The 17273-nt window shown below is 50.1% G+C and overlaps 1 protein-coding gene across 42 annotated transcripts in view; it reads left to right on the forward strand.

Moving 5' to 3' along the window:
- Window positions 1-1944: 1944 nt before the first annotated feature.
- The window catches only part of LDLR (low density lipoprotein receptor), a 45138-nt gene continuing 29809 nt past the window's right edge, over window positions 1945-17273 (forward strand). For 36 of the 42 annotated variants that reach the window (XM_077975763.1, XM_077975765.1, XM_077975767.1 and 33 more), the window contains exons 1-3: window positions 1945-2455; window positions 12508-12630; window positions 14873-14995. In XM_077975763.1, the coding sequence (XP_077831889.1) occupies window positions 2389-2455; window positions 12508-12630; window positions 14873-14995 (313 nt within the window). In that variant the 5' untranslated portion in view covers window positions 1945-2388. 42 annotated transcript variants of the gene reach the window in all.

Consider the following 17273-nt stretch of genomic DNA (forward strand, 5'->3'; position numbering starts at 1 on the left):
AATTTATCTTTGTTTTTGAGACACAGTCTCACTCTGTCACCCAGGCTGGAGTGCAGTGCTGCAACCACAGCTCAGTGCAGCTTTGACCGCCTGGGCTCAAGCCATCCTCCTGCCTCAGCCTCCCGAGCAGCTGGGACTACAGGCACACACAACCATGTCCAACTTATTTTTGTAGTTTTTGTAGAGACAGGGACCCACTGTGTTGCTCTGACTGGCTTTGAACACCTGGGCTCAAGTGATCCCCCCGCCTCACCCTCCCAAAGTGCTGGGATTACAGGCCTGAGCCACCACACCCAGTCTTCACTTTTTTGTTTAACGTCACAAATGGCATAAGGAATGGGATTCAATGGGGACACATTTATAAATGTTGCAGCAGCTCCTAGAACTTGCCTATCCTTGTAAACTTCTCTAGGTGATTGCTAATTATTTCAATTTGACCTTGACACTGAGCCTGCCAAGTAAGTTCAAGCATTTTAATGGCCCCTTTACAGGTTGGGAAAGCTAATTTATCTGTCCAAGCCCCCTAATTCTGAAACTGTGTCTTAACTGCCAGAAATTCTTTTTTTTTTTTTTTTGAGACGGAGTCTCGCTCTGTCGCCCAGGTTTGAGTGCGGTTGCCGGATCTCGGCTCACTGCAAGCTCCGCCTCCCGGGTTTACGCCATTCTTCTGCCTTAGCCTCCCGAGTAGCTGGGACTACAGGCGCCCGCCACCTCGCCCGGCTAGTTTTTTTTTTTTTATTTTTTAGTAGAGACGGGGTTTCACCGTGTTAGCCAGGATGGTCTCGATCTCCTGACCTCGTGATCCGCCCGCCTTGGCCTCCCAAAGTGCTGGGATTACAGGCTTGAGCCACCGCGCCCGGCCAACTGCTAAAAATTATTGTTATCAATTTCTTCTTCTGGGTTGGGCACAGTGGCTCATGGCTGTAATGCCAGCAATTTGAGAGGCATCATAATGCAACAGGAAGAGGATTGCGTGAAGCCAGGAGTTCGGGACCAGCCTGGGCAACATAGTCCCCATCTATAAAAAAAATTAAAAATTAGCTGGGCATGGTGGTGCACTCCTGTGGCCCCAGCTATTCCGGAGGCTGAGGTGGGAGGATTCCTTGAGCCCAGGGTTGATGCTGCAGAGAGCTGTGGTCACGCCACTGCATTCCAGCCTGAGTGACACAGCTGGAAATAATGATAAATAAATAATAATTATAAAAAATAAAATTATTCTCCCTGATTAATCTTTTTTTTTCCTACTGAGAGTTCAATTTGTCTCTTTTCTGCCTCGTCCCCTAGGTTTCCCTGAAATCCTGCTGAGAGGTTAGCACTCCCTGCCAAAGTCAGTCTGCAAAACCCCAGAGAAATCCAGCTCATTCCTGGGGAAAACCACCAAGACTGCCCAGCCCTGTGTGGGGTTCAAGCAAGTTTCTCACACGTGCCTTCTTGGCATAAGGTCTCTGCAATCCCATGAGTCCGCAAAGAGACTCAATTCTAAAAGTTGGTCTCCACCAGCTCTCTGTGGCTTAGGGGGTCAAGTTCAACTGTGAAAGCCCTGTTCTGTTTTGATTTTGCTTTGAGGGGGAGGAAGCCGCCCCTTCTGTTTGTTTAACTCCTTCTCCTAAAGGGAGAAATCAATATTTATGTCCAGACTCCAGGTATCTGTACAATTGATTTTTCAGATGTTTATACTGATAATTCATCCAAAGGCAGGATCTCACAAAAACAAAAAAAATTTTTTTTGGCTGTACTTTTGTGAAGATTTTATTTAAATTCCTTATTGATCAGTGCTTATAAGGTGATTTGGAATAACCATGTAAAAACAATATACAACGAAAGTAAGCTAAAAATCTATATACAATTCCTAGAAAGGAAAAGGCAAATATAGAGAGTGGCGGAAGTTCCCAACATTTCTAGTGTTTTCCTTTTGAGGCAGAGAGGGGATTGGCATTAGGCTATTGGAGGATTTTGAAAGGATGCTGTTATCCTTCTGTGGACAAAAACAACAACATATTAACAGTTAAACGTGGAGACATTTCAGGGGGATCTTTCAGAAGATACATTTCTAATTTTGGGGGGGAGTCAGCTCTTCACCAGAGACCCGAATACAGCAAATCAAGTCGCCTGCCCTGGCAACACTTTCAAAAGACTGGAGTGGGAATCAGAGCTTCACGGGTTAAAAAGCCGATGTCACATCAGCCGTTCGAAACTCCTCCTCTCACAGTGAGGTGAAGACATTTGAAAATCACCCCACTGCAAACTCCTCCCCCTGCTAGAAACCTCACGTTGAAATGCTGTAAATGACGTGGGCCCCCGAGTGCAATCGCGGGAAGCCAGAGTTTCCAGCGAGGACACAGCGGGTCCTGATCCGGGTCGGGACACTTTCTGGCAGAAGCAGCGAGCATGGGGCCCTGGGGCTGGAAACTGCGCTGGACCGTCGCCTTCCTCCTCGCCGCAGCGGAGGCTGCAGGTAAGGCTTGCTCCAGGCGCCCACGTAGGGCGAGAGGGAATCCCCGGGGGACCCCTTGGGAATTTTTTTTTTTTGGGGGGGTAAAAATAATCACTCTATCCCTGGAAGACTTGTAGGGTAATGGCACGGGGTCCTTCCCAAACGGCTGGAGGGGGCGCTGAGTAGGGCGCGAAGGTCGGGAGGAGTCTGAGGGATTTAAAGGAAACGGGGCACGGCTCGCCCCCAAGTCTCCACCAGGTAAGGGACACCTTCCTCTTCTTTATTTTTGAGACGGAGTCTAGCTATATCGCCCAGGATGGAGTGCAGTGGTGCGATCTCTGCTCTCTGCAACCTCCACCTCCCAGATTTAAGCAATTCTCCTGTCTCAGCCTCCCGAGTAGCTGGGATTACAAGCGCCCAACCACCATGCCCGGCTAATTTTTGTACTTTTAGTAGAGACGGGGTTTAACCATTTTGGCCAGGCTGGTCTCGAACTCCTGACCTCAGGTAATCTGCCCGCCTCGGCCTCCCAAAGTGCTGGGATTACAGGCGTCAGCCAAGGCGCCCGGCCGGGACCCCTTCTTCTAACTCAGAGCGGGGTGTGGGGACCTAAAAGAAGGGACCACCCCCCCCTCCCCGCTTAAGTCCTTCTGGGGACGAGGGTCGCGCGACTGGAGACCAGATGTCCAGCCTGGAGGTCCCCGCGGGCTCAGGGGTCCTGATCCGCTTTGCGCGACCCCAGGGCGCTACTGCCACCCTAGGTTGGGTGCAGTTCTCGGATTCCGCCGCGTGCTCTGTCCGGGGGCCACCCCCTCCCGCCTCTGCCCCCGCCCCTTTGGCCCGCCTCCCGAATTCCATTGGGCGCAGTCCGAACAGGCCACCCTCGAGCCACTCCCCTCATCCAATGGGAGGCGGTGGAGGTGGAGGCCGGCGTCTGGAAGGCGGGGATTGTGTACTAGCTGGGCGGGGATGGCGCGGAAGTCTGAGCCGCACCTCGTCCAGGGCTAGGCGGCTTCATGGTAGCCTTGCGTTCCTCCGCGGTTCCTGTCACAAAGGCGGCGACAAGTCCCGGGTCCCCGGAGCCGCTTCTGCGACATACACGAGTCGCCCTCCGTTCGCCCGGGCCCACCCGGCGAAGGCCCCGGTTTCTGCTGTGCTCTATGGCGAGACCTCCATCCCCACCTTGTCCTGGGGGCCGCCCCCGCCCCGCCAGCCCCGGTCAAGTTCACATAGGGGCCCCCGACCACCCTCAAGGCCTCGGTTCCTTCCAAGGCTGAAACGTTGTCTCAGAATCTACCTCCTTGGTCTGAAGCCGAGATCTTCCGACCCCTTGGGGTGGCCTCGCCTCTTCAGAGGCTGTGAATGGCTTCGGTTCAGCTGTCCAAGTGGCAATTTTTCCTCTGGGTGAAATGGATTCGATTTTAGATTTCCACAGGAGGCTGGTTGGTGCATGATCCTGAGTTAGAGCTTTTTCGGTGGCTTTAAATCAGTTGCAGAGAGAGAGCCTCACCCTAGACAATAGCTATATGGTCCTTTCCCTCCTGAGAACCAGCCCAACCTAGAAAAGGATTGGGATTGCCTGTTGAACAGAAGGATTGCAGGAAACTTTTTTTTTAATTGGCAAGGGGGGTTGGCTTTGACTGGAGGGAGAGCTTTGAACTGCCTTGAAATTCACGCCATAACTAACACACCGGTTTCCTCTGGGAGGCCAGAGAGGGAGGGAGGGAGGGTGCAGTGAAATACGGATGATTATTCTTTTATTTTTATTTATTTATTTATTTTTTAACTTTTTGTAGAGATGAGGTCTCGCTTTGTTACTCAGGCTGGTCTTGAACTCCTGGCCTCAAGCGATCCTCCTATCTCAGCCTTCCAAAATGTAGGGATTACAGGAGTTAATCACCGCGCCCCACCAGGGATGACGATTATTGCAAACATTCTGCCACCCAGTTTTACAAAAGAAAGAGAGGCACTGAGGCTGGGCGCGGTGGCTCAAGCCTGTAATCCCAGCACTTTGGAAGGCCGAGACGGGTGGATCACGAAGTCAGGAGATCGAGACCATCCTGGTGAACACAGTGAAACCCTGTCTCTACTAAAACTACAAAAAACTAGCCGGGCGAGGTGGCGGGCGCCTGTAGTCCCAGCTACTCGGGAGGCTGAGGCAGGAGAATGGCGTGAACCCGGGAGGCAGAGCTTGCAGTGAGCTGAGATCGGCCACTGCACTCCAGCCTGGGCAACAGAGCGAGACTCCGTCTCAAAAAAAAAAAAAAAAAAGAAAGAGAGGCACTGGATTAAAGTGTATTTCACTCACCAATCAACCTCTTCCTTAAGAGAAAATGTTAAGGGAGTCTTAAGCAAGACCTTGTTCGTTCATCACTTTAGCTGTCTCTCCCGCGGGGTGGCTGAGAATGTGATGTTTCTTCTGTTGTCAAGGAGACCACACCCCTGATGTTTCCCTCCAGACTTCTGAGAGCTTGGTGATGTGTGTTTCTAGCACTCCTAGCTGCGCTACCTCAGGCTCCAGCTGGCTTCAAGGCATATCCAGGGGGGAGTTTCTTGTCATTTCCTTTACAAAGGGAAGTTGTTGGAATCTGAACACTTAGATCAAAATTAGGCAACAGTGGTGAGCGCAGCTCCAAACATGTCAATGGCTCACCCGAACTTGAGTAAGGGAGTTGTTTGCTTTAGCGAGCCCCAGGGTGATTCCCTTGTCATTTCCGGACATACCTATCTTCCAGGGAACACTGGGAAAAAACAGTGTTTGTTGAGACTGAAAACCTGTAGGGAATTCTCTTCCTCATTCCTGCTCTTATCTGTAGACTTCCTCCCTGATAAGATCCAATTCTAGATGGGTCTGTTGTTGCTTGCTTTGATGGGTGCTTTGATGGACTTTTTTTTTTTTTTTTTTTTTTTTGAGGCGGAGCCTCGCTCTGTCACCCAGGCTGGAATGCAATGGCCGGATCTCAGCTCACTGCAAGCTCCGCCTGCCGGGTTCAAGCAATTCTCCTGCCTCAGCCTCCAGAGTAGCTGGGATTATAGGTGCCTGCCACCATGCCCGGCTAATTTTTGTATCTGTGGTAGAGATGAGTGTTCACCATGTTGGCCACGCTGGTCTCGAACTCCTGACCTAGTGATCCACCCACCTCGGCCTCCCAAAGTGCTGGGATTACAGGCGTGACCCACCCACCATGCCGGCTGATCAACTGATTTCTCATTCATTTTCAGCTGGCTGTGTTCCCTCCAGCCAGGGCATTTTTGTTTGTTTGTCTCCCTTTCAAGGAAATTATTCTAGCTGCAATTGTGGATTTCCTCGTACAACTGTTTTCAGTAGCACGAGGAAAGAAAACATCGAAAGCATTCACCACCTCATTTGTGTGCTGGGGCAAAAAGCAGAAATGTGTATTCTTTCTGTTTCGATAACCTGTTCCTGCCTTGTCACTCGTGACTTGAGAGATCGGAAGCCTAGAGGACTGGAATTTATAGAGATTTTTTTTTTTTGAGACGGAGTCTTGCTCTGTCACCCAGGCTGGAGTGCAGTGGCACGATCTCGGCTCACTGCAACCTCTGCCACCCAGGTTCAAGTGATTCTTCTGCCTCAGCCTCCCGAGTAGCTGGGACTACAGGCGCACGCCACCACACCTGGCTAATTTTTGTATTTTTAGTAGAGACGGGGTTTTACCATATTGGCCAGGCTGGCCTCGAACTCCTGACCTCATGATCCATCCGCCTCAGCCTCCCAGGGTGCTGGGATTAAAGGCATGAGCCACCGCACCCGGCCTTTTGTGTTTTTGGTTTTGGTTTTTTGAGAGGAGCTCAGTGCTTTTTAGGCATCCTTAGCATGAGAAAAATCTGGGGATCCATGCTCTAGTTTGCTTCCTTTTTTGTTTTTTTTTTTTTTGTTTTTTTTTTTTAAATGGAGTCTCGCTCTGTCACCCAGGCGATCTCAGCTTATTTCAACTTCCGCCTCGGGGGTTCAAGTGATTCTCGTGTCTCAACCTCCTGGGTAGCTGGGATACAGGCACCCGCCCCCATGCCTGGCTAATTTTGTACTTTTAGTAGAGACAGGGTTTTGCCATGTTGGCCAGGCTGGTCTCGAACTCCTGACCTCGGGTGAGCCGCCCACCTTGGCCTCCCAAAGTGCTGAGATTACAGGCATGAGCCACCACACCTGGCCTAATTCGCTTTTCCTGAAATTCAAATGGTCTAATATGAAAAATGCCAACCTTGCTTGAAAGAATAAGAAAGAGGTGTGGTTTCATTGGGCTGGTCGTGTTTGGAACAGGACTGGCTTTGTCCCCTTGTTTGGGAAGGGCAGCATCTGTGAGGACACCTCCCTGATGTGCTCTCACTCAGTACTATTCTGTTCCTGAGCCGTGTCCCCACTAGCTGGGCCAAGGGAGCTCGTTTTGCAGGCAACTGCTGTCTAGCTGCGCCTGTTGCAGTAAAATCCCCCTTCATTTTTCAAAGGAAGGGTCTTGTCCTGTCACCCAGGCTGAAGTGTGCAGTCATAGCCCACTGCAGCCTCCAGCTTCTGCACCCAACTGATCCTCCTCTCTCAGCCTCCTGAGTAGCTGGGACTACAGGCCTGTGTCACCACTCCCAGCTAAGTTTGTTTATTTATTTGTTCATTTATTGAGACGGAGTTTTGCTCTTGTTGTCCAGGCTGGAGTGCAATGGCGCGATCTCGGCTCACCGCAACCTCTGCCTCCCGTTTCAAGCGATTCTCCTGCCTCAGCCACCGGAGTAGCTGGGATTACAGGCATGCGCCACCACGCCTGGCTAATTTTGTATTTTTAGTAGAGATGGGGTTTCTCCGTGTTGGTTCAGGCTGTTCTAGAACTCCCAGCCTCAGGTGATCCACCCACCTCGGCCTCCCAAAGTGCTGGGATTATAGGCGCGAGCCACCACACCAGGCCACTCTCGGCTAAGTTTAAATTATTTTTGTTTGTTTGTTTGTTTTTATTTTTTGAGACAGGGTCTCCTGCCCAGGCTGGAGTGCAGATCACTGCAGCCTCCACCTCCCAAGCCTAAGCCATCCTCCCCACTCAGCCTCCCAAGTATCTGGGATTACAGGTGTGTGCCACCATGCCTGGCTAAGTTTTGTATTTTTTGTAGAGATGAGAGTCTCACTATGTTGCCCAGGCTGGTCTCAAACTCCTGGGCTCAAGCAATCCTCCCTCCTCAGTCTCCCTAAGTGCTGGGGAAATCCAGTTTTGAAACACTGTCTGGAGAGGTGCCCAGGTGTTAGATCACAGAAATAGGTCATCGTGGGGTCCTCTCATGGGTGCAGTCTTGAGCCACCTGTGGCCAGCAAATATTTGGAGAATAATAGTCAGGGGAGAGCTTGAGGTTCAGGAAAAGATTTTGTTTTTCCTCAGGGAAAGTTTTTTATTGTTCTTTATCCCTCCTTAAAGGACCTTCAGGTGTTACTGACATTCCCAGTCTACCCAGTGCCACATTTAGTTTGTAAGCTGGGCCCTTATACAGAGGTAGGGAGGTGAGAGCATTGGATTAGTGGTCACCAAAGCTGCCGTCACCTAGTGGGGTGATCAGAGACTCCTCCCTTAAGATCTTTATCGCCAACGCCTCTGGCGCAACTTTCCTTTTTATTTATCGCAAACCTCCTGGAATCTCAATTGCTTTTTGCCCACCCGGTGTGTCAGCACAAGAAATGAGTCATTTCCTCCTTTAAGCACAATCGAAATTGAGCTGTGAGTCAGTGGGGTGTGTACAGTATTGTCAAAGCACCTCCAATGAGACATTCCACACAGATCTGTAGTTGGGCAAGATAATTATCAGTTTGTGACCACAACAGATTCCAAAGCTCAACTCATTTTCTTCTCTCTTCCTTCCCTTCTTTCTTTTCTTTTTTTTTTTTTTTGGACAGAGTCTCGCTCTATTGCCCAGGCTGGAGTGCAGTGGCACAATCTGGGCTCACTGCAGCCTCTGCCTCCTGGGTTCAAATGATTCTCGTGTTTCAGTCTCCCGAGTAGCTGGGATTATAGGCATTCGGGTTCAAGTGATTCTCCTGCCTCAGCGACCTGAGCAGCTGGGATTACAGGCATGTGCCACCACGCCCAGCTAATTTTTGTATTTTTAGTGGAGACGGGGTTTCACCATGTTGGCCAGGCTGGTCTCGAACTCCTGAACTCAGGTGATCTGCCCACTTTGGCCTCCCAAAGTGCTGAGATTACAAACGTGAGTCACCACGCCCAGCCTGTTCTGTTCTTTAATTCTCAAAACACCCTCTAGGAAGTAGAGATTGCCATTCTCCCCCATTTTACAGCTCAGGAAACTGAGTCCCAGAAGGATTAAGTCAGTTACCCAAGTCGTTCTCATTAAATGACCTGGAAAGCCACTGAAGCCCAGAATTGTCTATCTAACCCCCTTACTACTCTGACTTTCAGGGAGTCTACATGAATGTGCTGGGTCAACTATCAAAGTTGAAATGGATAAAGGGGGCTGGATGCAGTGGCTCATGCCTATAATCCTAGCACTTTGGGAGGCCGAAATGGGTGGGTGGGTTGCTTGAGCCCAGGAGTTTGAGACCAGCCTGGGCAACATAGTGAGACCCCTGTCTCTGCAAAAAATAAAAGCAAAAAGTTGGCCGAGTGTGATGGTGCACCCGTCTAGTTGCAGCTGCTCAGTTAGGCTGAGGCAGGAGGATCGTGTGAACCTGGGAAGTCGAGGCTGCCGTGAGCCTCAGTCATGCCACTGCACTCCAACCTGGGCGACAGACTGAGACCCTGTGTCCAAAAGAAAAGAAAAAAAGACATAGATATCCCTTTTAAAGTTAGGTTGTAGCCGGGCGCGGTGGCTCACGCCTGTAATCCCAGCACTTTGGGAGGCCGAGACGGGCGGATCACTAGGTCAGGAGATCGAGACCATCCTGGCTAACACGGTGAAACCCCGTCTCTACTAAAAAATACAAAAAACTAGCCGGGCGAGGTGGTGGGCGCCTATAGTCCCAGCTACTCGGGAGGCTGAGGCAGGAGAATGGCGTGAACCCGGGAGGCGGAGCTTGCAGTGAGCTGAGATCCGGCCACCGCACTCCAGCCTGGGTGACAGAGCGAGACTCCGTCTCAAAAAAAAAAATAAAATAAAGTTAGGTTGTATGTGAATTACCTACAGCTCAGTTTCAACCGTGCTTAAAGGAGGAAATGACTCATTTCTGGCTACACGTCAAATTAGCCCAAAACATAGTGGCTTAAAACAACACATTCATGGTTTCTCAGTTTTTGTGTGTCAGGAATTTGGAAGCAGCACAGCTAGATGGTTCCAGCTCAGGGTCTCTCATGAAGTTGCAATCAAAATATTGGCAGGAGAGGAAAACATATTTTCAGAAGCCGCAGGCATAGGAAGGCTTGGCTGGGGTTGAAGGATCCACTTCCACGACGGGGCACTCAGTGGCTCTTGGCTGGAGGCCTCAGTTCCCTGTTGCATGGAGCTCTCCCTCCAGCTGCTTGAGTGGACTCATGACATGCAGCTGGCCTCCCCTGGAGTAAGTTGATCCAACAATGAGCATGGCCATGAACTAGGCTCAGAAGCCACTTGTTGTCACCTCTACGTTTTCCTATCAGAAGTCCAGTGCCACTCCAGGGGACAGGAATTAGGCTCTGCCTTCTGAAAGGATTATCATAGAAGACGCAGTCATATATTCTTTTTTTTTTTTTTTTTTTTTTTTTTGAGACGGAGTCTCGCTGAGTCGCCCAGGTTGGAGTACAATGGCACGATCTTGGCTCACTGTAAGCTCCGCCTCCTGGGTTCACGCCGTTCTCCTGCCTCAGCCTCCCGAGTAGCTGGGACTACAGGTGCCCACCACCACGCCCGGCTAATTTCTTGTATTTTTAGTAGAGATGGGGTTTCACCGTGGTCTCCATCTCCTGACCTCATGATCCGCCCGCCTTGGCCTCCCAAACTGCTGGGATTACAGGCGTGAGCCACCGTGCCCAGCCTATTCTTTTTTTTTTAATTATTCTTTTTTTTATTTTGTAGAGATGGGGTCTTGGTATGTTGCCCAGGCCAGTCTAGAACTCCTGAGCTCAAACAATCCTATCTCTGCCTCCCAAAGTGTTGGGATTACAGGCGTGAGCTACTGCACCTGGCAATGTGGTCATAGTTTCTTTTTTTTTTTTTTTTGAGACAGAGTCTCTGTCGCCCAGGCTGGAGTACAGAGGCATGATCTCGGTTCACTGCAACATCCACCTCCCAGGTTCAAGCGATTCTCCTGCCTCAGCCTCCTGAGTAGCTACAGGCGCCCACCACCACACCCGGCTGATTTTTTTAGTAGAGACGGGGTTTCACCGTGTTAGCCAGGATGGTCTCGATCTCCTGATCTGGTGATCCGCCTGCCTCGGCCTCCCAAAGTGCTGGCTGGGATTACACGTATGAGCCACCACGCCCGGCCTTTCTTTTTTTTTTTTTTTTTGTGAGACAGAATCTTGCTCTGTTGCCAGCCTGGAGTGCAGTGGTGTAATCTTGGCTTACTGCAACCTCCACCTCCTGCATTCAAGCAATTCTGCTGCCTCAGCCTCCCGAATACCTGGGACTACAGGCCTGTGCCACCGCCCCTGGCTAATTTTTTGTATTTTTAGTAGAGATGGGGTTTCACCATGTTGGCTAGGACGGTCTCGATCTCCTGACCTGGTGATCCACCCACCTCGGCCTCCCAAAGATTCAACCATCGATCAAAAGTTATCGATGTACATATGTAGCTAGGCACGGTGGCGTGTGCCTGTAATCCCAGCTACTTGGAAGGGTTAAGGCAGGAGAATCGCTTGAACCTGGGAGGCAGAGGTTACAGTGAGTCAAGATTACACCACTGCACTCCAGTCTGGGCAACAGAACAAGACTCTGTCTCAAAAACAAAACAAAACAAAAAAAACCCTTGTATGTGATTTTCCTGGAGAGCATCTGTTACACCTTCACAAAGATAAAAGGCAGACTTGGCCGGCCGCGGTGGCTCACACCTGTAATCCTAGCACTGAGAGACTGAGGCAGGTGGATCACTTGAGGTCAGGAGTTCGAGACCAGCCTGGGCAACATGGTGAAACCCCGTCTCTACAAAAAATACAAAAATTAGCTGGGTGTGGTGGCTGGCACACGCCTGTATTCCCAGCTGCTTGGGAAGCTAAGGCAGGAGAATCACTTGAACCCAGAGGCAGAGGTTCGCAGTGAGCTGAGATCGCACCATTGCACTCAACAGAGTGAGACTCTGTGTCAAAAAGAAAATAAAATTTTTTTAAAAAAGGCAGATTTTTTTTTCTTCTTGGTCTTATTACCTCATTATAGTAATAATAAGTGCATAGTGCATGCTGAGATAAGCAATCATAATTTGTTATTGCAGCCAGGCACGGTGGCTCCCACCTATAATCCCAGCACTTTGGTCAGGAGTTCAAGGCCAGCCTGGCCAATATAGTGTACTGGGCAGTACAGGTTTTTTTTTGAGATGGAGTTTTGCTCTTGTTGCCCAGGCTGGAGTGCAATGGTGCCATCTCAGCTCACCACAACCTTTGCTTCCCGGGTTCAAGTGATTCTCCTGCCTCAGCCTCCTGAGTAGCTGGGATTACAGGCATGTGCCACCACACCCAGCTAATTTTGTATTTTTAGTAGAGATGTGGTTTCAGCATGTTGGCGACGCTGGTCTCAAACTCCTAACCTCAGGTGATCTGCCCACCTTGGCCTCCCAAAATGTTGGGATTACAGGCGTGAGCCACCGCGCCCAGCTGCAGTACAGGTTTTTAATATGCGAAATACTCTTCCTTTCTTTATGAATGTGCATGGAAATTCTAATTTGGAATCAACAAAATATGGAGCCCATATTTTGGAATCAACAACATCAGTCTTTGTTGACAAGTGTCTGTCTCTCTTGGGTGTCTTCCTTGTGTCCTCCACTGTATTCTGGGGTTCATAAAATTTCAGTTGTTGTGGTTGCTTAATTTCCTGGGAATCAGACTGTTCCTAATTGGATGATATTTCTGGTTAATTCTATAGTTGGCAGGAAACAGGCACAGGAAACGTGGTCAGTTTCTGATTCTGGCGTTGAGTAGACCCTTTCTCCTTTTCCTCTCTCTCAGTGGGCGACAGATGTGAAAGAAACGAGTTCCAGTGCGAAGACGGGAAATGCATCTCCTACAAGTGGGTCTGCGATGGCACCGCTGAGTGCCAGGATGGCTCTGATGAGTCCCAAGAGACGTGCTGTGAGTCCCCTTTGGGCATGATACACTTTTTTTTTTTTTTTTTTTTTTTTTTAATAGAGACAGGGTTTTGCCATGTTGGCCATGCTGGTCTTGAATTTCTGGTCTCAAGTGATCCTCTGGCCTCGGCCTCCCAAAGTGCTGGGATTACAGGCACCACGCCTGGCCTGTGACACAATTCTTAACCCCTTTTTGATGATGGCAGCTGGAAAAGTGGGCAGGGGATTTTGATGTATCCAATCATTAATTAGGAGGTGGGGAGAGAATGAATTATTGGAGCTTTCCTTAAAGCCATTAAATGGCTTTTTTTCCATTGATGTGAATTTCACATAACATGAAATTAACCAGCTCAGTGGCATTAATACATTTGCAATGCTGTGCTGTGTGGCCACCACCTCTATCTCAGTCCAAAACTTTGCATAACCTAATGTCTTTTTTTTTTTTTAAAGAGATGGAGTCTAATTCTGTTGCCCAGGCTGGAGTCCAGTGGCACAGTCATACCTCACTGCAGCCTTGACCTCTTGGGCTCAAGCGAGTCTCTTGCCTCGACCTCCCAAAGTATTGGAATTACAGGTGTGAGCCACTGCACTCAGCCTAATGTCCAATTTTTAACAAGCTCCGTTAAATGCCCTCTGTTTTGACCCATAAAGGGGTAGGCTTGGCCGGGCACAATGACTTGTGTCTGTAGTCCCAGCTACTTGGGAGGCTGAGGCAGAAAGGCAAAAAGATTCCTTTATAAAGCCCAGGAGTTTGAGGGCCACCTGGGTGACATGGCTAGACCCCATCTCTAAAAAATAAATAATAAATAAATATTTGTTTTTTTTTTTTTTTGAGACGGAGTCTTAGTCTTGCTGTGTTGCCCAGGCTGGATTGCAGTGGTGCGATCTTGGCTCACTGCAAGCTCTGCCTCCTGAGTTCATGCCATTCTCCTGCCTCAGCCTCCCAAGTAGCTGGGACTACAGGCGCCTGCTACCATGCCCAGTTAATTTTTTGTATTTTTAGTAGAGACAGCGTTTCACCGTGTTAGCCAGGATGGTCTCAATCTCCTGACCTCGTGATCCACCTGTTTTGGCCTCCCAAAGTGCTGGGATTACAGGCGTGAGCCAATGCGCCCGGCCCATATGTAATTTTTTTTTAAATGAATGGGAGGCCAGACATGGTGGCTCATGCCTAGAATCCCAGCACTTTGGGAGGCTGAGGTGGGTGGATCACTTGAGGCCATGAGTTTGAGACCAGCCTGGTCAACATGATGAAACTTCATCTCGATCGAGACCACAGTGAAACCCCGTCTCTACTAAAAATACAAAAAATTAGCCGGGCGTGGTGGCGGGCGCCTGTAGTCCTAGCTACTCAGGAGGCTGAGGCAGGAGAATGGCGTGAACCCAGGAGGCGGAGCTTGCAGTGAGCCGAGATCGCGCCACTGCACTCCAGTCTGGGCAACAGCGTGAGACTCCGTCTCAAAAAAAAAAAAAAAAAAAAAAACTTCATCTCTACTTAAAAAAAAAAAAAGTGGGATTGGCATTCTCTTCAAAGTTCTGGGGTTTTCCTTTGCAAAGAGAGAATTGGCGAGGCCAGTGGGTCTTTTGTTTTTTTTTTTTTTTGAGACGGAGTCTCGCTCTGTCGCCCAGGCTGGAGTGCAGTGGCCGGATCTCAGCTCACTGCAAGCTCCGCCTCCCGGGTTCACGCCATTCTCCTGCCTCAGCCTCCTCAGTAGCTGGGACTACAGGCGCCCGCCACCTCGCCCGGCTAGTTTTTTTTTTGTATTTTTTAGTAGAGACGGGGTTTCACCGTGTTAGCCAGGATGGTCTCAATCTCCTGACCTTGTGATCCGCCTGTCTCAGCCTCCCAAAGTGCTGGGATTACAGGCTTGAGCCACCGCGCCCGGCCGTCTTTTTTTTTCTGTCTTGTGACGGAGTCTCACTCTGCCACCCAGGCTGGAGTGCAGTGGTGGGATCTCGGCTCACTGCAACCTCCGCCTCCTGGGTTCAAGTGATTCTCCCGCCTCAGCCTCCCAAGTAGCTGGGACTACAGGCATCCACCACCACGCCCAGCTAATTTTTGTATTTTTAGTCGAGACGGGGTTTCACCATGTTGACATGTTGACCAGGCTGGTCTTGAATCCCTGACTTCAGGTGATCTACCCGCCTTGGCCTCCCAAAGTGCTAGGATTACAGGCGTGAGCCACTGTGCTCAGCCTCAGTGGGTCTTTGCTTTGAGTGACAGGTCAATCCTGTCTCTTCTATAGTGTCTGTCACCTGCAAATCCGGGGACTTCAGCTGCGGGGGCCGTGTCAACCGCTGCATTCCTCAGTTCTGGAGGTGTGATGGCGAAGTGGACTGTGAGAACGGATCAGATGAGCAAGACTGTCGTAAGTGTGGCCCTGCCTTTACTATTGAGCCCATCTGGGTCCTGGGGAGTGGTCTGACTGTCTCTACAGGGTCCTGCTTAAGCTGCAAGGCAGCTGCCCTGAACTGGGCTCCATCTCTTGGGGGCTCATACCAAGCCTCTTCTGCCCCTCAAATCCCTCCCTGACCAGGAGGCATTACAGACCAGGGATAGTGCCACCTCTTCGGTTTGTCGCGCACAGTCAGGGACACCATCCCTGCCGAGGGCTGGCCACCTGGCACACACACTGGCAAGCCACTGTGATCCCCAGTGGCCGTGATCCCCGCCCCGTGAGGCTGAACACATAGTGACACTTGCTAGCCACGCCTCAATGACCCAGGTAACGTGAAGGGGAAAAAGCTAGAAAGTTCTGCCAAGGAGGAAGGCCAAGAATCCCAAAGGGAAATGGGCTTTGGAGCTGGGCATCTTCTTGGCTGTCTTAATACAAGTGGCATATCCCAAATCCAAAAACCCGAAATTCAAAGTCTTGAGCACCCAAAATTCTGAAACGTCTTGAGCACTGACATTTAGAAGAGAATGCTTATTGGAGCATTTTGGATTTCGAATTTTTACCATTAAATGTGGAGTCCTAATTAGGAAAAAGCCAGGCTGGTCAAACCAAGGGAAAGCAATAAAAGAAGGCAGATAGAGTCGAGTGCAGTGGCTCACGCCTGTAATCCCAACCCTTTGAGAGGCTGAGGCGGGTGAATCACTTGAGGTCAGGAGTTCAAGACCATCTTGGCCAACATGGTGAAACCCCGTCTCTACTAAAAATACAAAAATTAGCCAGGCATGGTGGTGTGTGCCTGTAATCCCAGCTACTCGGGAGGCTGAGACAGGAGAATCACTTGAACCTGGGAGGCAGAGGTTGCAGTAAGCCAAGATCACACCATTGCACTCCAGCCTGGGGGACAAGAGTGAAAATCTATATCAAAAAAAAAAAAAAAGAAGGCTGGGCATGGTGGCTCATGCCTGTAATCCCAGCACTTTGGGAGGCCGAGGTGGGTGGATCAGGAGGTCAGGAGATCAAGACCATCCTGGCTAACACGGTGAAACCCCTTCTCTACTAAAAATACAAAAAATTAGCTGGGTGTGGTGGCGGGTGTCTGTAGTCCCAGCTACTCGGGAGGCTGAGGCAGGAGAATGGTGTGAATCCAGGAGGTGGAGCTTGCAGTGAACCGAGATGGCACCACTGCACTCCAGACTGGGCAACACAGCGAGACACCGTCTCAAAAAAAAAAGAAGGCAGATAAACTATATAAGTCTGCCTTTCTTCATGGTCCAGAACACATAGCTCTCCTGTGTAAATAACTCCCAATCTTCCTGTGCCCAGGTATCAGCAGACACGTTGGCTGATAGAAAATTGCAGGTTAGCGCACTGCAACCTTGGCATCATAGGGACTGCACAACGCCCCCTTCAGCGCACAGCACAAGCACCATTCTATAAAATCTCCAGCCAGCAGCCGGGTGCGGTGGCTCACACCTGTAATCCCAGCACTTTGGGAGGCTGAGGCGGGCTGATCATCTGAGGTCAGGAGTTTGAGACCAGCCTGGCCACAATCATAAAACCCTGTCCCTACTAAAAATACACAAAAATTATCCAGGCATAGTGGCAGGTGCCTGTAGTCCCAGCTACTTGGAAGACTGAGGCAGGAGAATCGCTTGAACCTGGGAGGTGGAGGTTGCGGTGAGCTAAGACCGTGCCATCACACTCCAGCCTGGGGGACAAGAGTGAGACGACTTCTCAAAAAAAAAAAAAAATCCCCAGCAAGCCTTTGTCTCCTGGCAGTCAGCTCCTCCCTTGCTGACCTGCTCATTGCTTTCTTGCAAGGTATTTTCCTACTTTCTCGAATAAATCTGCGTTTCTTTACCTACAGCTGCCTTTTTTTTTTTTTTTCTTCAATTTTTTGAGACCGAGTCTCACTCTGTTGCCCAGGCTGGAGTTCAGTGGTGCAGTCTCGGCTCACTGCACCACTGGTCCCAAGCATTTTAGAGAAGTGATACTCAACCCAAAATAAGGACAGGAATTCTATAAATGGTGCCACCGTCTTGCAGTTCTCAGTTTAACAGCTTTACACCTATTAACGCACCAGTCCTCAGAGCAGTGCTGGGAGATGTGTACAGATGAGGAAACTGAGGCACTGAGAGGGCAGTGGTTCAGAGTCCATGGCCCCTGACTGCTCCCCAGCCCGCCTCTCCAGGCGCCTGGCGTTTCTGTGGCAGCGTCCCCGGCTATAGAATGGGCTAGTGTTGGGAGACTT

This window comes from Macaca mulatta, chromosome 19 (assembly GCF_049350105.2).
Source record: "Macaca mulatta isolate MMU2019108-1 chromosome 19, T2T-MMU8v2.0, whole genome shotgun sequence".
Taxonomy (NCBI): Eukaryota; Metazoa; Chordata; class Mammalia; order Primates; family Cercopithecidae; genus Macaca; species Macaca mulatta.